This window comes from Salvelinus namaycush, chromosome 10 (genome assembly GCF_016432855.1).
Source record: "Salvelinus namaycush isolate Seneca chromosome 10, SaNama_1.0, whole genome shotgun sequence".
NCBI classification, from domain to species: Eukaryota; Metazoa; Chordata; class Actinopteri; order Salmoniformes; family Salmonidae; genus Salvelinus; species Salvelinus namaycush.
In genome coordinates this window covers 46,668,840-46,693,901 of record NC_052316.1, presented here as the reverse complement: position 1 = coordinate 46,693,901, position 25,062 = coordinate 46,668,840, and the positions used below count along the sequence as shown (strand labels likewise).

General features: G+C 43.3%; 1 protein-coding gene across 2 annotated transcripts; it reads right to left on the bottom strand.

Annotated features, from left to right (window-relative positions):
* Positions 1-541: 541 nt before the first annotated feature.
* On the bottom strand, positions 542-25,062 carry scly (selenocysteine lyase). 2 transcript variants are annotated; one of them, XM_039003025.1, is made up of 13 exons: positions 24,959-25,062; positions 24,007-24,254; positions 23,656-23,765; positions 22,017-22,117; positions 21,637-21,832; positions 21,223-21,350; positions 16,144-16,296; positions 15,765-15,871; positions 15,544-15,580; positions 12,688-12,771; positions 11,926-12,028; positions 1,944-2,019; positions 542-1,147 (listed from the first exon to the last, which is right to left on the bottom strand). In XM_039003025.1, exons 2-13 carry the CDS (start codon positions 24,249-24,251, stop codon positions 979-981), a joined length of 1,509 nt encoding a protein of 502 aa, XP_038858953.1. In that variant the 5' UTR covers positions 24,252-24,254; positions 24,959-25,062; the 3' UTR covers positions 542-978. The 2 variants fall into 2 exon arrangements, with proteins under 2 accessions (XP_038858953.1, XP_038858954.1); XM_039003026.1 differs by lacking the exons at positions 15,544-15,580; positions 15,765-15,871.

Here is a 25,062-nt window from a genome sequence, read left to right as displayed (position 1 = left end):
TTTGGGGTTCTAGGCTGGGTTTCTGTACAGCACTATGTGACATCAGCTGATGTAAGAAGGGCTGTATAAATAAATTTGATGATACATCAGACGACTAGCGTTATTTAAAAACATTTATCTCGGAGCGGTGGGGAGTGAACAGACAACTGTGTATATCTATCAGATCAAATTGTATTTTTCACATGCTCCAAATACAACCTTACATTGAAATACTTAATTAGAAGCCCTTTAAATCAACAATAGAGTTAAGAAAATATTTACTAAATAAACTAAAGTAAAAATGGTAAAATAAAGTAACACAAAAAAAACGAGGCTATATACAGGGGGTATCGGTACCGAGTCAATGTGCGGGGGGGGAACAGGTTAGTCGAGGTGTTTTGAACATGTAGGTAGTGGTAAAGTGACTATGCATAGATAGTAAACAGCAGTGTAAATAGTCCAGGTGGCCATTTGATAACAGCCATCATGGGATTTAGACACCTGATTAGATAATACACACATTCAAATAGCATCCCTCCATCATAAAACAATGAACGTGATGTAGAAGTTGATACACCAATGCTTTATTAGCGGGAAGCATTTTTTACAAACCATCTCCAACTTTAAACAGCTGATATGCTGTATTCACATGAAGTTTCTGTTAGCTCCCCTGATTAAGTATTAACCAGCGAAGCGGACGACTGACAGCAAGCACAATAAAGCCTTTGTCTATTTCACATCATTCAAGTCAGTTTAAATACGTTTTTCCAGTCTTTTAAACATTGGAAACATTTTCTCCTGAATTAAACTAATAAAAAGCACAAAAAGATATACATTAGGTCTACACACATGGTGTATGCTACAAACAAATAACAAACGTACACTCTCATGGCAGAATTGATAAGATATTGCTTTAAAAGATTAACTGTTTGTAACACAGTATGTCACAGTACTATCAGGTGTATATTCTGTAGATCAATCAACCAATAAGTCAAAGAATCAATCAACGTTGATCAGTTGAGTCCCTCCAAGCCTCTCGACAGCATTCTTCAGATCCTCCACCACCAGGCCTACCTCAGCCCTGCTGGTGCCTCTCCCCACACTCAGCCTCAGGGCATTAGCTGCCACCTCCTCAGGGATGCCACAGCTCAGCAGGATATGGGAGGGCCTGAGGGACAAACAGAGTGAAAACTAACAGTGACAACATAACAATATGGTTCCACTAAACAAGGTGATTTATTTTGTTGTCTGTATATATACACAGTGTATAAACAGTATATACAGTGTATATATATATATATATATATATATATATATATATATATATATATATATATATATATATATATATATATAGTAATGGTCTTAAGTTTGGGTGAGGGCAGTTATTGTGACTGTAGGTCTATGATGTAGCTAGTTACTGTAGCTCTATGATATACAGTATCTAGTAACTGTAGGTCTATGATGTAGCTAGTTACTGTAGCTCTATGATATACAGTATCTAGTAACTGTAGGTCTATGATGTAGCTAGTTACTGTAGCTCTATGATATACAGTATCTAGTAACTGTAGGTCTATAATATACAGTATCTAGTAACTGTAGGCCAATGTGGTATCTAGTAACTGTAGGTCTATGATATACAGTATCTAGTAACTGTAGGTCTATGATATACAGTATCTAGTAACTGTAGGTCTATGATATACAGTATCTAGTAACTGTAGGCCAATGTGGTATCTAGTAACTGTAGGTCTATGATATACAGTATCTAGTAACTGTAGGTCTATGATATAGCTAGTAACTGTAGGTCTATGATATACAGTATCTAGTAACTGTAGGTCTATGATATAGCTAGTAACTGTAGGTCTATGATGTAGCTAGTAGCTGTAGGTCTATGATATACAGTATCTAGTAACTGTAGGTCTATAATATACAGTATCTAGTAACTGTAGGTGTCAGGTCCTTACCTGTCTCCTCTGTGTGAATGGCATGCAGCCCCAACACTGGCCAGCAGTCTTCTACAGCTGGACAATACCTTCCTCCCTACAGTACAGGGGACAGAATAGACATGAACACCTTCCTCCCTACAGCACAGGGGACAGAATAGACATGAACACCTTCCTCCCTACAGTACAGGGGACAGAATAGACATGAACACCTTCCTCCCTACAGCACAGGGGACAGAATAGACATGAACACCTTCCTCCCTACAGTACAGGGGACAGAATAGACATGAACACCTTCCTCCCTACAGTACAGGGAACAGAATAGACATGAACACCTTCCTCCCTACAGCACAGGGGACAGAATAGACATGAACACCTTCCTCCCTACAGTACAGTACAGTACAGGGGACAGAATAGACATGAACACCTTCCTCCCTACAGTACAGGGGACAGAATAGACATGAACACCTTCCTCCCTACAGTACAGGGGACAGAATAGACATGAACACCTTCCTCCCTACAGTACAGGGGACAGAATAGACATGAACACCTTCCTCCCTACAGCACAGGGGACAGAATAGACATGAACACCTTCCTCCCTACAGTACAGGGGACAGAATAGACATGAACACCTTCCTCCCTACAGCACAGGGGACAGAATAGACATGAACACCTTCCTCCCTACAGTACAGGGGACAGAATAGACATGAACACCTTCCTCCCTACAGTACAGGGAACAGAATAGACATGAACACCTTCCTCCCTACAGCACAGGGGACAGAATAGACATGAACACCTTCCTCCCTACAGTACAGTACAGTACAGGGGACAGAATAGACATGAACACCTTCCTCCCTACAGTACAGGGGACAGAATAGACATGAACACCTTCCTCCCTACAGTACAGGGGACAGAATAGACATGAACACCTTCCTCCCTACAGTACAGGGAACAGAATAGACATGAACACCTTCCTCCCTACAGTACAGGGAACAGAATAGACATGAACACCTTCCTCCCTACAGCACAGGGGACAGAATAGACATGAACACCTTCCTCCCTACAGTACAGGGGACAGAATAGACATGAACACCTTCCTCCCTACAGTACAGTACAGGGGACAGAATAGACATGAACACCTTCCTCCCTACAGTACAGGGAACAGAATAGACATGAACACCTTCCTCCCTACAGTACAGTACAGGGGACAGAATAGACATGAACACCTTCCTCCCTACAGTACAGGGAACAGAATAGACATGAACACCTTCCTCCCTACAGTACAGGGAACAGAATAGACATGAACACCTTCCTCCCTACAGTACAGGGGACAGAATAGACATGAACACCTTCCTCCCTACAGTACAGTACAGGGGACAGAATAGACATGAACACCTTCCTCCCTACAGTACAGGGAACAGAATAGACATGAACACCTTCCTCCCTACAGTACAGGGAACAGAATAGACATGAACACCTTCCTCCCTACAGTACAGGGAACAGAATAGACATGACCACCTTCCTCCCTACAGTACAGGGGACAGAATAGATATGAACACCTTCCTCCCTACAGTACAGGGGACAGAATAGACATGAACACCTTCCTCCCTACAGTACAGGGGACAGAATAGACATGAACACCTTCCTCCCTACAGTACAGGGAACAGAATAGACATGAACACCTTCCTCCCTACAGCACAGGGGACAGAATAGACATGAACACCTTCCTCCCTACAGTACAGGGGACAGAATAGACATGAACACCTTCCTCCCTACAGTACAGTACAGGGGACAGAATAGACATGAACACCTTCCTCCCTACAGCACAGGGGACAGAATAGACATGAACACCTTCCTCCCTACAGCACAGGGGACAGAATAGACATGAACACCTTCCTCCCTACAGTACAGGGGACAGAATAGACATGAACACCTTCCTCCCTACAGTACAGTACAGGGGACAGAATAGACATGAACACCTTCCTCCCTACAGTACAGTACAGGGGACAGAATAGACATGAACACCTTCCTCCCTACAGCACAGGGGACAGAATAGACATGAACACCTTCCTCCCTACAGTACAGGGGACAGAATAGACATGAACACCTTCCTCCCTACAGTACAGGGGACAGAATAGACATGAACACCTTCCTCCCTACAGCACAGGGGACAGAATAGACATGAACACCTTCCTCCCTACAGCACAGGGGACAGAATAGACATGAACACCTTCCTCCCTACAGTACAGGGGACAGAATAGACATGAACACCTTCCTCCCTACAGTACAGGGGACAGAATAGACATGAACACCTTCCTCCCTACAGTACAGGGGACAGAATAGACATGAACACCTTCCTCCCTACAGTACAGGGAACAGAATAGACATGAACACCTTCCTCCCTACAGCACAGGGGACAGAATAGACATGAACACCTTCCTCCCTACAGTACAGGGGACAGAATAGACATGAACACCTTCCTCCCTACAGTACAGGGAACAGAATAGACATGAACACCTTCCTCCCTACAGCACAGGGGACAGAATAGACATGAACACCTTCCTCCCTACAGTACAGGGGACAGAATAGACATGAACACCTTCCTCCCTACAGTACAGGGGACAGAATAGACATGAACACCTTCCTCCCTACAGCACAGGGGACAGAATAGACATGAACACCTTCCTCCCTACAGCACAGGGGACAGAATAGACATGAACACCTTCCTCCCTACAGTACAGGGGACAGAATAGACATGAACACCTTCCTCCCTACAGTACAGGGGACAGAATAGACATGACCACCTTCCTCCCTACAGCACAGGGGACAGAATAGACATGAACACCTTCCTCCCTACAGCACAGGGGACAGAATAGACATGAACACCTTCCTCCCTACAGTACAGTACAGGGGACAGAATAGACATGAACACCTTCCTCCCTACAGTACAGGGGACAGAATAGACATGAACACCTTCCTCCCTACAGTACAGGGGACAGAATAGACATGAACACCTTCCTCCCTACAGCACAGGGGACAGAATAGACATGAACACCTTCCTCCCTACAGTACAGGGGACAGAATAGACATGAACACCTTCCTCCCTACAGCACAGGGGACAGAATAGACATGAACACCTTCCTCCCTACAGCACAGGGGACAGAATAGACATGAACACCTTCCTCCCTACAGCACAGGGGACAGAATAGACATGAACACCTTCCTCCCTACAGCACAGGGGACAGAATAGACATGAACACCTTCCTCCCTACAGCACAGGGGACAGAATAGACATGAACACCTTCCTCCCTACAGCACAGGGGACAGAATAGACATGAACACCTTCCTCCCTACAGTACAGTACAGTACAGGGGACAGAATAGACATGAACACCTTCCTCCCTACAGTACAGGGGACAGAATAGACATGAACACCTTCCTCCCTACAGTACAGGGGACAGAATAGACATGAACACCTTCCTCCCTACAGCACAGGGGACAGAATAGACATGAACACCTTCCTCCCTACAGCACAGGGGACAGAATAGACATGAACACCTTCCTCCCTACAGTACAGTACAGGGGACAGAATAGACATGAACACCTTCCTCCCTACAGTACAGTACAGGGGACAGAATAGACATGACCACCTTCCTCCCTACAGTACAGTACAGGGGACAGAATAGACATGAACACCTTCCTCCCTACAGTACAGGGGACAGAATAGACATGAACAACTTCCTCCCTACAGTACAGGGGACAGAATAGACATGAACACCTTCCTCCCTACAGTACAGGGGACAGAATAGACATGAACACCTTCCTCCCTACAGTACAGGGGACAGAATAGACATGAACACCTTCCTCCCTACAGTACAGTACAGGGGACAGAATAGACATGAACACCTTCCTCCCTACAGTACAGTACAGGGGACAGAATAGACATGAACACCTTCCTCCCTACAGTACAGGGGACAGAATAGACATGAACACCTTCCTCCCTACAGTACAGGGGACAGAATAGACATGAACACCTTCCTCCCTACAGTACAGGGTACAGAATAGACATGAACACCTTCCTCCCTACAGTACAGGGGACAGAATAGACATGAACACCTTCCTCCCTACAGCACAGGGGACAGAATAGATATGAACACCTTCCTCCCTACAGTACAGTACAGGGGACAGAATAGACATGAACACCTTCCTCCCTACAGTACAGTACAGGGGACAGAATAGACATGAACACCTTCCTCCCTACAGTACAGTACAGGGGACAGAATAGACATGAACACCTTCCTCCCTACAGTACAGGGGACAGAATAGACATGAATCATTAACAGCCACCGTAGTTTATAAATAGCCACAGCAACGTAGGTTGTGACCTCGCGGCGATGTAGAGTTAGAGATACTGTACAGGAGGGGTTCTTAACCTTTTTCTACCTGGAACCCAATGAGAAATTCACTGTTTTCCTGGGAACCAATGAGAAATTCACTGTTTTCCTGGAACCCAAGCTCATGAAAACATGGCCCGTTTTGACTGAGAACACATTCTTGCTGTAACTGAGAACACATTCTCAGTTACAGCAACGACCTGGGGGATAGTTACAGGGGAGAGGAGGGGGGACAACGACCTGGGGAATAGTTACAGGGGAGAGGAGGGGGGACTACGACCTGGGGAATAGTTACAGGGGAGAGGAGGGGGGACAACGACCTGGGGAATAGTTACAGGGGAGAGGAGGGGGGACTACGACCTGGGGAATAGTTACAGGGGAGAGGAGGGGGGACAACGACCTGGGGAATAGTTACAGGGGAGAGGAGGGGGGACAACGACCTGGGGAATAGTTACAGGGGAGAGGAGGGGGGACAACGACCTGGGGAATAGTTACAGGGGAGAGGAGGGGGGACAACGACCTGGGGAATAGTTACAGGGGAGAGGAGGGGGGACAACGACCTGGGGAATAGTTACAGGGGAGAGGAGGGGGGACAACGACCTGGGGGATAGTTACAGGGGAGAGGAGGGGGGACAACGACCTGGGGAATAGTTACAGGGGAGAGTAGGGTGGACTACGACCTGGGGAATAGTTACAGGGGAGAGTAGGAGGGACAACGACCTGGGGAATAGTTACAGGGGAGAGGAGGGGGGACAACGACCTGGGGAATAGTTACAGGGGAGAGGAGGGGGGACAACGACCTGGGGAATAGTTACAGGGGAGAGGAGGGGGGACAACGACCTGGGGAATAGTTACAGAGGAGAGGAGGAGGGACTACGACCTGGGGAATAGTTACAGGGGAGAGTAGGAGGGACAACGACCTGGGGGATAGTTACAGGGGAGAGGAGGGGGGACTACGACCTGGGGAATAGTTACAGGGGAGAGTAGGAGGGACAACGACCTGGGGAATAGTTACAGGGGAGAGTAGGAGGGACAACGACCTGGGGAATAGTTACAGGGGAGAGGAGGGGGGACAACGACCTGGGGAATAGTTACAGGGGAGAGTAGGAGGGACAACGACCTGGGGAATAGTTACAGGGGAGAGGAGGGGGGACAACGACCTGGGGAATAGTTACAGGGGAGAGGAGGGGGGACAACGACCTGGGGAATAGTTACAGGGGAGAGTAGGGGGGACAACGACCTGGGGAATAGTTACAGGGGAGAGGAGGGTGGACAACGACCTGGGGAATAGTTACAGGGGAGAGGAGGGGGGACTACGACCTGGGGAATAGTTACAGGGGAGAGGAGGGTGGACAACGACCTGGGGAATAGTTACAGGGGAGAGTAGGAGGGACAACGACCTGGGGAATAGTTACAGGGGAGAGGAGGGGGGACAACGACCTGGGGAATAGTTACAGGGGAGAGGAGGGGGGACAACGACCTGGGGAATAGTTACAGGGGAGAGGAGGGGGGACAACGACCTGGGGAATAGTTACAGGGGAGAGGAGGGGGGACAACGACCTGGGGAATAGTTACAGGGGAGAGGAGGAGGGACTACGACCTGGGGAATAGTTACAGGGGAGAGTAGGAGGGACAACGACCTGGGGGATAGTTACAGGGGAGAGGAGGGGGGACTACGACCTGGGGAATAGTTACAGGGGAGAGTAGGAGGGACAACGACCTGGGGAATAGTTACAGGGGAGAGTAGGAGGGACAACGACCTGGGGAATAGTTACAGGGGAGAGGAGGGGGGACAACGACCTGGGGAATAGTTACAGGGGAGAGTAGGAGGGACAACGACCTGGGGAATAGTTACAGGGGAGAGGGGGGGGGACAACGACCTGGGGAATAGTTACAGGGGAGAGGAGGGGGGACAACGACCTGGGGAATAGTTACAGGGGAGAGTAGGAGGGACAACGACCTGGGGAATAGTTACAGGGGAGAGGAGGGTGGACAACGACCTGGGGAATAGTTACAGGGGAGAGGAGGGGGGACTACGACCTGGGGAATAGTTACAGGGGAGAGGAGGGTGGACAACGACCTGGGGAATAGTTACAGGGGAGAGTAGGAGGGACAACGACCTGGGGAATAGTTACAGGGGAGAGTAGGAGGGACAACGACCTGGGGAATAGTTACAGGGGAGAGTAGGAGGGACAACGACCTGGGGAATAGTTACAGGGGAGAGGAGGGTGGACAACGACCTGGGGAATAGTTACAGGGGAGAGGGGGGACTACGACCTGGGGAATAGTTACAGGGGAGAGGAGGGGGGACTACGACCTGGGGAATAGTTACAGGGGAGAGGAGGGGGGACAACGACCTGGGGAATAGTTACAGGGGAGAGGAGGGGGGACAACGACCTGGGGAATAGTTACAGGGGAGAGGAGGGGGGACAACGACCTGGGGAATAGTTACAGGGGAGAGGAGGGGGGACAACGACCTGGGGAATAGTTACAGGGGAGAGGAGGGTGGACAACGACCTGGGGAATAGTTACAGGGGAGAGGAGGAGGGACAACGACCTGGGGAATAGTTACAGGGGAGAGGAGGGGGGACAACGACCTGGGGAATAGTTACAGGGGAGAGTAGGAGGGACAACGACCTGGGGAATAGTTACAGGGGAGAGTAGGAGGGACAACGACCTGGGGAAATAGTTACAGGGGAGAGGGGGGACTACGACCTGGGGAATAGTTACAGGGGAGAGGAGGGACACCGACCTGGGGAATAGTTACAGGGGAGAGGAGGGGGGCCAACGACCTGGGGAATAGTTACAGGGGAGAGGGGGGACAATGACCTGGGGAATAGTTACAGGGGAGAGGGGGGACAATGACCTGGGGAATAGGTACAGGGGAGAGGAGGAATGCATTTCAATTAACAGGTGTGCCTTGTTAAAAGTTAATTTGTGGAAATAATTTCCTTCTTAATGCGTTTCAGCCAATCAGTTATGTTGTGACAAGGTAGGGGTGGTATACAGAAAATAGACCTATTTGGTAAAAGACTAAGTCCATATTAAATGGCAAGAACAGCTCAAATAAGCAAAGAGAAATGACAGTCCATCGTTACTTTAAGACATGAAGGTCAGTCAATGCAGAACATTTCAAGAACTTTGAAAGTTTCTTCAAATGCAGTCGCAAAAACCATCAAGCGCTATGATGAAACTGGCTCTCATGAGGACCACCACAGGAATGGAAGACCCAGAGTTACCTCTGCTGCAGAGGATAAGTTCATTAGAGATACCCGCCTCAGATTGCAGCCCAAATAAATGCTTCACAGAGTTCAAGTAACAGACACATCTCAACATCAACTGTTCAGAGGAGACTGCGTGAATCAGGCCTTCATGGTCAAATTGCTGCAAAGAAACCACTACTAAAGGACACCAATAAAAATAAGATACTTGCTTGGGCCAAGAAACACAAGCAATGGACATTAGACCGGTGGACATTTGTCCTTAGTCTGATGAGTCCAAATGTGAGATTTTTGGATCCAACAGCTGTGTCTTTGTGAAACGCAGAGTAGGTGAACGGATGATCTCCGCATGTGTGGTTCCCACCGTGAAGCATGGAGGAGGAGGTGTGATGGTGTGGGGGTGCTTTGCTGGTGACACTGTCAGTGATTTATTTAGAATTTAAGGCACACTTAACCAGCATGGCTACCACAGCATTCTGCAGCGATATGCCATTCCATCTGGTTTGCGCTTAGTGGGACTATCAATTGTTTTTCAAGAGGACAATGACCGAACACACCTCCAGGCTGTTTAAGGGCTATTTGACCAAGAAGGAGAGCGATGGAGTGCTGCATCAGATGACCTGGCCTCCACAATCCCCTGAGCTAAACCCAATTGAGATGGTTTGGGATGAGTTGGACCGCAGAGTGAAAGAAAAGCAGCCAACAGGTTTTTATAAATTGCTAATATATAAAAAATTATAAACTGAAATAACATTGACATAAGTATTCATACCCTTTACACAGTACTTAGTTGAAGCACCTTTGGCAGCGATTACAGCCTCGAGTCTTCTTGGGTATGATGCTACAAGCTTGGCACACCTGTATTTGGGGAGTTTCTCCTATTCTTCTCTGCAGATCCTCTCAAGTTCTTTTAGGTTGAAAGGGGAGCGTTGCTGTACAGCTATTTTCAGGTCTCTCCAGAAATGTTAGATCGGGTTCAAGTCCGGGCTCTGGCTGGGCCACTCAAACACATTCAGAGACTTGTGCCAAAGCCACTCCTGCGTTGTCTTGGCTGTGTGCTTTGGGTCATTGTCCTGTTGGAAGGTGAACCTTCGCTCCAGTCTGAGGTCCTGAGTGCTCTGGAGCAGGTTTTCATCAAGGATCTCTGTACTTTGCTCCATTCATCTTTGCCCCGATCGTGACTAGTGTCACAGTCCCTGCTGCTGAAAAACATCCCCACAGCATGATGCTGCCACCACCGTGCTTCACCGTAGAGATGGTGCCAGGTTTCCTCCAGATGTGACGCTTGGCATTCAGGCCAAAGAGTTCAATCTTGGTTTCATCAGAAAATAGCATCTGGTTTCTCATAGCCTGAGAGTCCTTTAGGTGCTTTTTGGCAAACTCCAAGTGGGCTGTCATGTGCCTTTTACTGAGGAGTGGCTTCCGTCTGGCCACTCTTCCATAAAGTCCTGATTGGTGGAGTGCTGCAGAGATGGTTGTCCTTCTGTAAGGTTCTCCCATCTCCACAGAGGAACTCTGGAGCTCTGTCAGTGACCATCTGGTTCTTGGTCTCCTCCCTGACCAAGGACCTTCTCCCCCGATTGCTCAGTTTGGTCGGGCGGCCAGCTCCAGGAAGAGTCTTGGTGGTTCCGAACTTCTTCCATTTAAGAATGATGGAGGCCACTGTGTTCTTGGGGACCTTCAATGCCGCTGACATTTTTTGGTACCCTTCCCCAGATCTGTGCCTTGACACAATCCAGTCTTGGAACTCTATGGAAAATTCCTTCGACCTCATTGGTTTTTGCTCTGATATGCACTGTCAACTGTGGGACCTTATACAGACAGATGCGCCTTTCCAATCAATTGAATTTACCACAGGTGGAATTCAATCAAGTTGTAGAAACATCCCAAGGATGATCAACGGAAACAGGATGCACCTGAGCTCAATTTCGAGTCTCATAGCAAAGGGCCTGACTACTTGTGTGAATATTGAAGTGATTTTTTTTTTTTTGTGAGTAGATTGCTGAGGATTTGTATTTAATCCATTTTAGAATAATGCTGTAATGTAACAAAATCAACAGTTCTGAAAACCTTCCCAAGGCACTGTATATATATATATATAATTATTTTTACTCATATGTTGCAACCCACCATTTAACATTCCCGCAACCCAACCCATACTTAAAGAAAGGCTGTTGTACAGAGTGGCAGATTGACGGAGACAAATCCCACAGCAGGAAGGGTAGAGACAGGTATGACTCTACAGATCAATTCAGAGTCCACATCCACAGAGCTGTGATAGTCCACTAGTAAATATGTAATAATAGGCCAACGTAGTTTCATTGGCTGTTATTGAGTGGCCGAAGTAGGTCACAAATTACTGCGCAGCTCAATAGCACATTTTACTCGCCCTGTAGTCCAGGACCCAGAATGGACACGTTACAGGTGTTGGGGAGGGTCTCGGAGTCAGGGAAATGACTGTTGAAATGGATCCTCTCTCTCCCGAAGACCGCCTGGCAACACACAACAGCAAAGACTTATTGGACATAGAATAGTTATAGGACATGTACTATACTGTACATTTGACTTCTTCACTCACGAAACTGTAACTTCTAAGGAAAACATGGCAACAATCTAAAGGAAAACAAATGTTGGTTTGTCACGTTCTGACCTTTATTTTCCTCTGTTTTGTGGGTGGGTTATCTATATGTTGTGTTTCTATGTTGGGTTTGTTGTTTGGCCTAATATGGTTCTCAATCAGAGGCAGGTGTTTGTCATTGTCTCTGATTGGGAACCATATTTAGGTAGCCAGTTTTGTGTTGGGTTTTGTGGGTGGTTGTCTTCTGTCTTTGTGTTCATTACACCAGATAGGACTGTTTCGGTTAGATTGACTTTTGTTATTTTGTATTTGTGTTCAGTTGTTTATTATTAAAACATGGACACTAACTACGCTGAGTCTTGGTCCGATCCCTGCTACACCTCCTCTTCAGACGAAGAGGAGGAAATCTGCCGTTACATGGTTCTACATTGAAACTACTGAACAAATCTCCAGAAACAGTGACACTGTGTCAACACAGGGTATAAATATATTCTGAAATCCAACAAAAAAAACATTGATGCTTGTGATAGTCTATGACGGATGGATCAGCAGACTGACGTTCTGTTACTGTACCTCTAGTTGTTTCTCCAGGTAGTCCCTTGTATCCAGCATATGAGTCTCATACTCAGTCAGGTTAGAGTTCACCAGCTCTGCTGCCTAGTAGAGACAATAAGTTAGTTCACCTGCTCTGCTGCCTAGTACAGACAATAAGTTAGTTCACCTGCTCTGCTGCCTAGGTGAGACAATAAGTTAGTTCACCTGCTCTGCTGCCTAGGTGAGACAATAAGTTAGTTCACCAGTTCTGCTGCCTAGGTGAGACAATAAGTTAGTTCACCTGCTCTGCTGCCTAGTAGAGACAATAAGTTAGTTCACCTGCTCTGCTGCCTAGTACAGACAATAAGTTAGTTCACCTGCTCTGCTGCCTAGTAGAGAGACAATAAGTTAGTTCACCTGCTCTGCTGCCTAGTAGAGAGACAATAAGTTAGTTCACCAGCTCTGCTGCCTAGTACAGACAATAAGTTAGTTCACCAGCTCTGCTGCCTAGTACAGACAATAAGTTAGTTCACCAGCTCTGCTGCCTAGTACAGACAATAAGTTAGTTCACCTGCTCTGCTGCCTAGTACAGACAATAAGTTAGTTCACCTGCTCTGCTGCCTAGTACAGACAATAAGTTAGTTCACCTGCTCTGCTGCCTAGTTGAGACAATAAGTTAGTTCACCAGCTCTGCTGCCTAGTACAGACAATAAGTTAGTTCACCTGCTCTGCTGCCTAGTACAGACAATAAGTTAGTTCACCAGCTCTGCTGCCTAGTAGAGAGACAATAAGTTAGTTCACCAGCTCTGCTGCCTAGTAGAGAGACAATAAGTTAGTTCACCTGCTCTGCTGCCTAGTACAGACAATAAGTTAGTTCACCTGCTCTGCTGCCTAGTACAGACAATAAGTTAGTTCACCAGCTCTGCTGCCTAGTACAGACAATAAGTTAGTTCACCTGCTCTGCTGCCTAGTAGAGAGACAATAAGTTAGTTCACCAGCTCTGCTGCCTAGTACAGACAATAAGTTAGTTCACCAGCTCTGCTGCCTAGTACAGACAATAAGTTAGTTCACCAGCTCTGATGCCTAGTAGACACAACTCTTTAGTTCAGCTCCAGGCTCTGCATCATCACGTCATATAGACACCATGAATATGGTTTGCTTTAACAATACTTATATACAGTGCCTTGCAAAATAATTCATCCCCCTTGGCGTTTTTCCTATTTTGTTGCATTACAACCTGTAATTTAAATTTATTTTTATTTGGATTTCATGTAATGAACATACACAAAATAGTCCAAATTGGTGAAGTGAAAAAAAATTACTTGTTTCAAAGAAATTTGAAAATAAACACAAATTCAAAAGTGTAGCGTACATATGTATTCACCCCCTTTGCTATGAAGTCCCTAAATAAGATCTGGTGCAACCAATTACCTTCAGAAGTCACATTATTAGTTAAATAAAGTCCACCTGTGTGCAATCTAAGTGTCACATGATCTGTCAAATGATCTCAGTATACATATACGCCTGTTCTGAAAGGCCCCAGAGTCTGCAACACCACCAAGCAAGCGGCACCATGAAGACCAAGGAGCTCTCCAAACAGGTCAGGGACAAAGTTGTGGAGAAGTACAGGTCAGGGTTGGGTTATAAAAAAAATATCAGATACTTTGAACATCCCACGGAGCACCATTAAATCCATTATTAAATATGGAAAGATTATGGCACCACAACAAACCTGCCAAGAGAGGGCCGCCCACCAAAACTCACAGACCAGGCAAGGAGGGCATTAATCAGAGAGGCAACAAAGAGACCAAAGATAACCCTGAAGGAGCTGCAAAGCTCGACAGCGGATATTGGAGTATCTGTTCATAGGACCAGTTTAAGCCGTACTCTCCTCAGAGCTGGGCTTTTTGGAAGAGTGGCCTGAAAAAAAGCAAACACGTTTGGTGTTCGCCAAAAGGCATGTGGGAGACTCCCCAAACATATGGAAGAAGGTACTCTGGTCAGATGAGACTAAAAGTGAGCTTTTTGGCCGTCAAGGAAAACACTATGTCTGGCACAAACCCAACAGCTCTCATCACCCCAAGAACACCATCCACAATGAAGCATGGTGGTGGCAGCATCATGCTGCGGGGATGTTTTTCATCGGCAGGGACTGGGAAACTGGTCAGAATTGAAGGAATGATGGATGGCGCTAAATACAGGGAAATTCTTGATGGAAACCTGTTTCAGTCTTCAGAGATTTGAGACTGGGACGGTAGTTCACCTTCCAGCAGGACAATGACCCTAACCATACTGCTAAAGCAACACTCGAGTGGTTTAAGGGGAAACGTTTAAATATCTTGGAATGGCCTAGTCAAAGCCCAGACCTAAATCCAATTGAGAATCTGTGGTATGACTTAAAGATTGCTGTACACCGGCGGAACCCATCCAACTTGAAGGAGCTGGAGCAGTTTTGCCTTGAAGAATGGACAAAATCCCAGTGGCTTAGATGTGCCAAGCTTATAGAGACATACCCCAAGAGACTTGCAGCTGTAATTGCTGCAAAAGGTGGCTCTGCAAAGTATTGACTTTGGGGGGGTGAATAGTTATGCACGCTCAAGTTTTCAGATTTTTTGTCTTATTTCTTGTTTGTTTCACAATTGTTTCATACTTCAAAGTGGTAGGCATGTTATGTAACTCAACTGATACAAACCCCCCCCCAAAAATCTATTATAATTCCAGATTGTAAGGCAACAAAATAGGAACAATTCCAAGGGGGGTGAATACTTTTCCAAGCCACTGTAACTGTATTTGGCCACCAGTTTTAGCAAAAGGCATATATACGGTAGGAGTAAGGGTCATAACGTTTTGTTAGACAAATGGGCTAATTAATACTGTAATGATTCAAGACTGTACCTTTCCAAGGCCAGCGATCATTGGTGTGTTCTCAGTGCTAAAACAAACATGAAAATAACAGTGCTTTTACTTTATTACTTGTAACATCTTCATTTGTTGTTCATTATAACTTCAGAGGGTGTTATATACAGTACCAGTCAAAAGTTTTGAAACACCTACTCATTCAAGGGTTTTTATTACTATTTTCTACATTGTAGTAGACATAATTACTTGAACGATACCCTGGTCTGAAGTTCCTCTCCTGTCCCCCTCCAAACAACATGGGGTAGAGTGGTGTGATTGTTCCTGGGCCGTTCACATACAACGCACCAATCCTCGGTGCATAGAACTGGAAACCACAGTGACGGAATAGAAAACTTCTCAGAACTCAATATAAGAACTCATCTTCCCAGAATACAATAAAAGATAATCACAGTATCCATGGGTGAATCTAAATTGTATTTCCTTGATTCCTTGCATATTGACTCCTTCTCAAAATGCATTGGATGAAAAGATCTTAGGTTTCTCCCCTCTACTCCAATACGCTTTAAGAAAAACATGAGGAATCAAGGAAACACATTTCAGATTTGCCTAAAGTCCAGAAGAGTCCTGACCCCTGACCTTGTGTCCTACAATGGTGAGGTAATCCACTCCCAGGTCACGGGCGTCGACCCGCACCTTGCCTATGGCCTGGGCCGCGTCAGTGTGCAGCAGGATTCTATGTTGACGCTGTCTGTTGACAAATCTGATCCTCTGACAGAGCTCTCTGATTGGCTGTCAGGAAAAACACAAGGTAGTCAAGTAATAATGCTGTTAGTAATATCTGTGATTAAGATACACTACATAACCAAAAGTATGTGGACACCTGCTCATCCAACGTCTCATTCCAAAAGCATGAATATGGAATTGGTCTCCATTTTGCTGCTATAACAGTCTCCACTTCTCGGAAAGCTTTCCACTAGATGTTGGAACATTGCTGCAGGGATTTGCTTCCATTCAGCCTCAAGAGCATTACAGTCTGAGTTCTAATTCATCCCAAAGGGGTTGAGGTCAGGGCTCTGTGCAGGCCAGTCAAGTTCTTCCACATCGATCTCGACAAACCATCGATGTATGGACATCGCTTTATGCACGGGGGCACCGTCATGCTGAAACAGGAAAGGGCCTTCCCCAAACTGTTGCCTCACAGTTTGGGGAAGACAGAATTGACAGAATCATCTAGAATGTCATTGTATGCTGTAGTGTTAACGTTTCCCTTCACTAGGGGCCTAGCCCGAACCATGAAAAACAGCTCCACACCATTATTCACCCTCCACTAAACTTTATACAGTTGGCACTATGCATTGGGGCAGGTAGCATTCTTCTGGCAGCCGTCAAACCCAGATTCATCCGTCGGACTGCCAGATAGTGAAGTGTGATTCATCACTCCAGAGAACGCGTTTCCACAGCTCCAGAGTCCAATGACGGTGAGCTTTACACCACTCCAGCCGACGCTTGGAATTTGCGCATGGTGATCTTAGGCTTGTGTGCAGCTGCTCGGCCATGGAAACCCATTTCATGAAGCTCCCGATGAACAGTTCCTGTGCTGACGCTGCTTACAGATGTAGTTTGTAACTTGGTAGTGAGTGCTGCAACCGAGGACAGATCATTTATGCACTTCAGTGGTTCTGTGAGCTCGTGTGGCCTACCACTTCACGACTGAGCCGTTGTTGCTCCAAGATGTTTCCACTTCACAATAACTGCACTCACAGTTGGCTTTAGCAGGGCAGAAATTTGATGAACTGACTTGTTGGAAAGGTGGCATCCTATGACAGTGCCACGTTGATAGTCTATTAGGATTGCATGGCTGTGTGCTTGATTTTATACACCTGTCAGCAACAAGTGTGGCTGAACTAACCGAATCTATAAATTTGAAGGGATGTCCACATACACTATAATTACAAAAGTATGTTAATAATATACACTGAGTGTTAAAAACATTAGGAACACCTGCTCTTTCCATAACAGACCAGGTCAATCCAGGTGAAAGCTATGATCCCTTATTGCAGAGATTCTTAAACATTTTCAGCATGGGACCCAAATTAGAAATTCTGTGTTTTTCTTGGGACACAAGCTTAGGAAAATATGTAACTATACATAAATATCGGTACATTTCATTGCCCTTATGCCTAAAACAAATGCAATATAGACAGACACAAATAACAATGAAAATAAATATTTATATAAATATCTATTCATGTTTATTTCCCCCCTGTGTACAAGACCAGGGGATTGTTTGAAAGAGAAACTCACATCTACTACTATGAGAGAGAGTACTCCCTTATTTCTGCTAATCAACACCTGTTATAAAATGACAATGTCTCGCTAGCTGACTTACTTATCCACTGTCGAAGCAGTTTCCTGAAGCATTCTGCCCTGTTCTGATAGAACTCCCTGGGTTTACCGTCATGCTGTGGATGTTTTGGTCAGGAAGCAGTTTCCTGAAGCATTCTGCCCTGTTCTGATAGAACTCCCTGGGTTTACCGTCATGCCGTGGATGTTTTGGTCAGGAAGCAGTTTCCTGAAGCATTCTGCCCTGTTCTGATAGAACTCCCTGGGTTTACCGTCATGCTGTGGATGTTTTGGTCAGGAAGCAGTTTCCTGAAGCATTCTGCCCTGTTCTGATAGAACTCCCTGGGTTTACCGTCATGCTGTGGATGTTTTGGTCAGGAAGCAGTTTCCTGAAGCATTCTGCCCTGTTCTGATAGAACTCCCTGGGTTTACCGTCATGCTGTGGATGTTTTGGTCAGGAAGCAGTTTCCTGAAGCATTCTGCCCTGTTCTGATAGAACTCCCTGGGTTTACCGTCATGCTGTGGATGTTTTGGTCAGGACGTGTCGTTTTATTCATTTGTTCGTTTTGAGAACCTCATTACTAAGCACTTCCCAGCACAAAACGCATTGTAGGAAGGTGTTATTCATGTTTTGTACATTCAGTCTATGTTAGTACTATACAGTATGTTAGTAATATCTATTAGTAATATACAGTATGATAGTACTATCTGTTAGTAATATACAGTAGGTTAGTAATATCTGTTAGTAATATACAGTAGGTTAGTAATACCTGTTAGTAATATATGTTAGTAATATACAGTATGATAGTAATATCTGTTAGTAATATCTGTTAGTAATATATGTTAGTAATATACAGTATGATAGTAATATCTGTTAGTAATATACAGTATGTTAGTAATATCTGTTAGTAATATACAGTAGGTTAGTAATATATGTTAGTAATATACAGTATGTTAGTAATATACAGTATGATAGTAATATATGTTAGTAATATATGTTAGTAATATTTGTTGGTAATATACAGTATGATAGTAATATCTGTTAGTAATATCTGTTAGTAATATACAGTATGATAGTAATATACAGTATGATAGTAATATCTGTTTGTTATATACAGTATGATAGTAATATCTGTTTGTTATATACAGTATGATAGTAATATCTGTTTGTTATATACAGTATGATAGTAATATCTGTTTGTTATATACAGTATGTTAGTAATATCTGTTAGTAATATCTGTTAGTAATATACAGTATGATAGTAATATCTGTTAGTAATATCTGTTAGTAATATACAGTATGTTAGTAATATCTGTTAGTAATATACAGTATGATAGTAATATCTGTTAGTAATATACAGTATGTTAGTAATATACAGTATGTTAGTAATATCTGTTAGTAATATACAGTATGTTAGTAATATACAGTATGATAGTAATATCTGTTAGTAATATACAGTATGTTAGTAATATACAGTATGATAGTAATATACAGTATGATAGTAATATACAGTATGTTAGTAATATCTGTTAGTAATATACAGTATGTTAGTAATATACAGTATGTTAGTAATATCTGTTAGTAATATACAGTATGTTAGTAATATACAGTATGATAGTAATATTTGTTAGTAATATACACTGTTAGTAATATCTGTTAGTAATATACAGTATGTTAGTAATACCTGTTAGTAATATACAGTATGTTAGTAATACCTGTTAGTAATATACAGTATGTTAGTAATACCTGTTAGTAATATACAGTATGTTAGTAATACCTGTTAGTAATATACAGTATGTTAGTAATACCTGTTAGTAATATACAGTATGTTAGTAATACCTGTTAGTAATATACAGTATGTTAGTAATACCTGTTAGTAATATACAGTATGTTAGTAATACCTGTTAGTAATATACAGTATGTTAGTAATATCTGTTAGTAATATACAGTATGTTAGTAATACCTGTTAGTAATATCTGTTAGTAATATACAGTATGTTAGTAATATCTGTTAGTAATATACAGTATGTTAGTAATATCTGTTAGTAATATACAGTATGTTAGTAATATCTGTTAGTAATATACAGTATGTTAGTAATATATGTTAGTAATATATGTTAGTAATATATGTTAGTAATACCTGTTAGTAATATCTGTTAGTAATATACAGTATGTTAGTAATATCTGTTAGTAATATACAGTGTTAGTAATATCTGTTAGTAATATACAGTATGTTAGTAATATATGTTAGTAATATATGTTAGTAATATTTGTTAGTAATATACAGTATGATAGTAATATCTGTTAGTAATATCTGTTAGTAATATACAGTATGTTAGTAATATCTGTTAGTAATATACAGTATGTTAGTAATATCTGTTAGTAATATCTGTTAGTAATATACAGTATGTTAGTAATATCTGTTTGTAATATACAGTATGATAGTAATATCTGTTAGTAATATACAGTATGATAGTAATATCTGTTAGTAATATACAGTATGATAGTAATATCTGTTAGTAATATACAGTATGATAGTAATATCTGTTAGTAATATACAGTATGTTAGTAATATCTGTTAGTAATATACAGTATGATAGTAATATCTGTTAGTAATATACAGTATGATAGTAATATCTGTTAGTAATATACAGTATGTTAGTAATATCTGTTAGTAATATACAGTATGTTAGTAATATCTGTTAGTAATATATGTTAGTAATATCTGTTAGTAATATCTGTTAGTAATATACAGTATGTTAGTAATATACAGTAGGTTAGTAATATCTGTTAGTAATATACAGTATGGTAGTAATATCTGTTAGTAATATACAGTATGTTAGTAATATCTGTTCGTAATATCTGTTAGTAATATACAGTATGATAGTAATATCTGTTAGTAATATACAGTATGTTAGTAATATCTGTTCATAATATACAGTATGTTAGTAATATACAGTAGGTTAGTAATATCTGTTAGTAATATCTGTTAGTAATATACAGTAGGTTAGTAATATCTGTTAGTAATATACAGTATGTTAGTAATATACAGTATGTTAGTAATTTCTGTAGTAATATACAGTATGTTAGTAATACCTGTTAGTAATATACAGTATGTTAGTAATACCTGTTAGTAATATACAGTATGTTAGTAATACCTGTTAGTAATATACAGTATGTTAGTAATATTTAGGATCTGTGGACAGGTGTGTGTGTGTGTGTGTGTGTGTGTGTGTGTGTGTGTGTGTGTGTGTGTGTGTGTGTGTGTGTGTGTGTGTGTGTGTGTGTGTGTGTGTTAGGGCCATGCAGGTGTGAAAAACGAGGCCATGCTGCCCGTACGTCTGTCCTCCCGTGTGTGCGTGTGCCCCTCACCATTAGGACTCCTGTCTCGTTGTTCGCCATCATGATAGAGATGAGACAGGTGGAGGAGCGGACAGCAGCCAACACATCCTCCACCTCCACCCTCCCCGTCACCTTGGAAACCGCCACTGACGTCACGTCTAAGACAACAACACAGATAGCCCTACGTCAAGTCATTGACTATTAAAGGACAATATTTGGTGTATTTATCACACAAATATAAACTATCCTTATTACAGTATAATGATTTATGTATGTACAGTACTGAGTTACTAAAGTTCTCGTTACACTTAAGTGTTATATGTTAATAAAAAAATATATGATTGATCATCATCATCTTCATCTCAACGTCATTCTCCTCCTCATCATCGTCATAATTTAGCATACAGTAAATAAATCTAAATCCAGAACAGTGTTAAACCCTACCTGCCGTGGCGTCCTTCAGCAGGTGTTCAGCGGTCAGTCTGACAGAGTCATGCTCTACGTTAGAGACGAGGATATGAGGTAGAGGCCAGGCTGAGGTACCGCTGTTCTCATGGCGATGTCTCTCCCCTCTCTGCTCTGCTGTCCTGCAGCTCTCTCTGTAGGCCTCCAGGGCACTGTGGAACACCAGGTTATTGGCCTGAAGAGAACAGAGGAAAGTAAACATCGCTGGCAATTAAACCCTAGAGCCTTTCCAACGGTATGTTATATCGCTGATACAGCATGCACCAATCACATTGGGGATGCTTGTGTTGTTTTGAGCCAGACAATAAGCCAGATGCCATGTTGTGTTCACGTACAGTATACCAAGACTATCATTCTACCTCAGTCCCACCAGAGGTGAAGATGATGTCCTCTGCTTTTCCCCCCACCATTCTAGCCACATTCTCTCTCGCCTGGGTAATGATCTTCTTTGCTTTCACACCTGGAACAAGGAAGAAACGACAAAATTCAAAAACACACATACCTAAAGACGTTAATAACATCAGTGGGGATGACCCAAGATAGTCCACAACTAAAGAGATTAATATAATCAGTGGAGATGACCCAAGATAGTCCACAACTAAAGAGATTAGTAAAATCAGTGGGGATGACCCAAGATAGTCAACAACTAAAGAGATTAATAAAATCAGTGGAGATGACCCAAGATAGTCAACAACTAAAGAGATTAATAACATCAGTGGAGATGACCCAAGATAGTCCACAACTAAAGAGATTAGTAAAATCAGTGGGGATGACCCAAGATAGTCAACAACTAAAGAGATTAATATAATCAGTGGGGATGACCCAAGATAGTCCACAACTAAAGAGATTAATATAATCAGTGGGGATGACCCAAGATAGTCCACAACTAAAGAGATTAATAACATCAGTGGGGATGACCCAAGATAGTCCACAACTAAAGAGATTAATATAATCAGTGGGGATGACCCAAGATAGTCCACAACTAAAGAGATTAATATAATCAGTGGAGATGACCCAAGATAGTCCACAACTAAAGAGATTAATAACATCAGTGGGGATGACCCAAGATAGTCCACAACTAAAGAGATTAGTAAAATCAGTGGGGATGACCCAAGATAGTCAACAACTAAAGAGATTAATAAAATCAGTGGGGATGACCCAAGATAGTCCACAACTAAAGAGATTAGTAAAATCAGTGGAGATGACCCAAGATAGTCCACAACTAAAGAGATTAGTAAAATCAGTGGGGATGACCCAAGATAGTCAACAACTAAAGAGATTAATAAAATCAGTGGAGATGACCCAAGATAGTCAACAACTAAAGAGATTAATAACATCAGTGGAGATGACCCAAGATAGTCCACAACTAAAGAGATTAATATAATCAGTGGGGATGACCCAAGATAGTCAACAACTAAAGAGATTAATAAAATCAGTGGAGATGACCCAAGATAGTCAACAACTAAAGAGATTAATAACATCAGTGGAGATGACCCAAGATAGTCCACAACTAAAGAGATTAATATAATCAGTGGGGATGACCCAAGATAGTCCACAACTAAAGAGATTAATATAATCAGTGGAGATGACCCAAGATAGTCAACAACTAAAGAGATTAATAACATCAGTGGAGATGACCCAAGATAGTCAACAACTAAAGAGATTAATATAATCAGTGGGGATGACCCAAGATAGACAAAACAGAACATACAAAACATACTTCCAAGGTTGGTACTGACCCCTCACCTGGTACTGACCCCTCACCTGGTGCCGACCCCTCACCTGGTGCCGACCCCTCACCTGGTGCCGACCCCTCACCTGGTGCCGACCCCTCACCTGGTGCCGACCCCTCACCTGGTGCCGACCCCTCACCTGGTACTAACCCCTCACCTGGTACTAACCCCTCACCTGGTACTAACCCCTCACCTGGTACTAACACCTCACCTGGTACTAACCCCTCACCTGGTACTAACACCTCACCTGGTACTAACCCCTCACCTGGTGTGTAGGTACTACTGGGGTTTCCCCAGGCGTCGTGCAGGGCTTCAGTAACAGCCTGGATCACCTGTGGCTCCAGTGGGGTGGTGGCGTTATAGTCCATATAGATCCTGTATTACAGAGAGGTAGTACATTAACCATTAGTAAGAGGTGGGAGAAGACAGGATGTGCCATGAAATAGGCCTATTAAAACATGAATATGTCTACAGGGAGGAAATCCTGTGGAGTCGTTCGAAGCTAATTTGAATACAATAGGATAAGAGCATGAGGAACCACAGGAACTCAATGGGTTGCCGTGGTCTCTCATCAACCCCCATGTATACATCTGTGACAAACAGTGATAACACTTACTTGTCCTCATCCATGTCTGGAATATACGTGTGTATATGACCATCAAATGGAAGATCGGAGTGTGTATGCCCATTGGCACCACCTGTGTCTGAATGATGTGAGCGTGCGTGGTGGTCATCCAATGAAGTGACTGTATGGCCATCAGATGCAGCTGAATGGTGAGAGAGTGGACGACTGTCTACTGAGTGGTGACTGTGGTCCCTCGGGTTCCTTGTGCCGGAGCTGGCCTTCGCTGGTTCAGACATTACCTTACGGAAAAGCAAAGCCTAGGTTTTACCAAGGTTTATATGACTTTACATTAAGTGGGCCCCCCCCAAAAAAATTACCTTCAGGTAAAGTGTGTAACATAATGTTATGTCATTCTATAGGGTTGGGGTTGTCCTATATTATTTTACCTTTATTTAACCAGGTAGGCAAGTTGAGAACAAGTTCTCATTTATAATTGCGACCTGGCCAAGATCAAGCAAAACAGTTCGACACGAACAACAACACAGCGTTACACAAATGGGATACAAGTCTTATTTATATAGGGCAACGGTCCTATAGGTCGAGGCTGGGTTTGTAAACAAACTCATGAAGCTAAAAACGTCAGTCTGTTAGCCACCTGTTATCTACTATGTCACCGACAGTCAGATACATTCTAACCTGTCATGCCTAGCTAACTAGCTAATATGTACTTTCCATTGAAACACGTGCAATGACCTAGCTAGCTCTAAAGAAAGCTAACTAACCGTCTCATTTCTTAAAATTAACCCCATAGACAATGAAATGTCCCTTTTTGAAATGCAGCATTCGTTGAGTGACATAACTTGCGCTAATACGTGGCTGTAGAACAAGCTAAAAGCTTGCTAAGCTAGCTAACGTTATTTACTGTGGCTGGCTGGCTATGTTGGTATAAAACAAAGACATGTTTATTTCATCAATTTGAACGTCACTGTAGTTAGCTAAATACCTTGGCTAGATAGGCAAAGGAGGATGAGACTGAAGTAGATAGCTCTACTGTCAACGACTCCCAACGTCGAAGCTTCTTCCCAACCAGGAAATGCCAGGTTGACG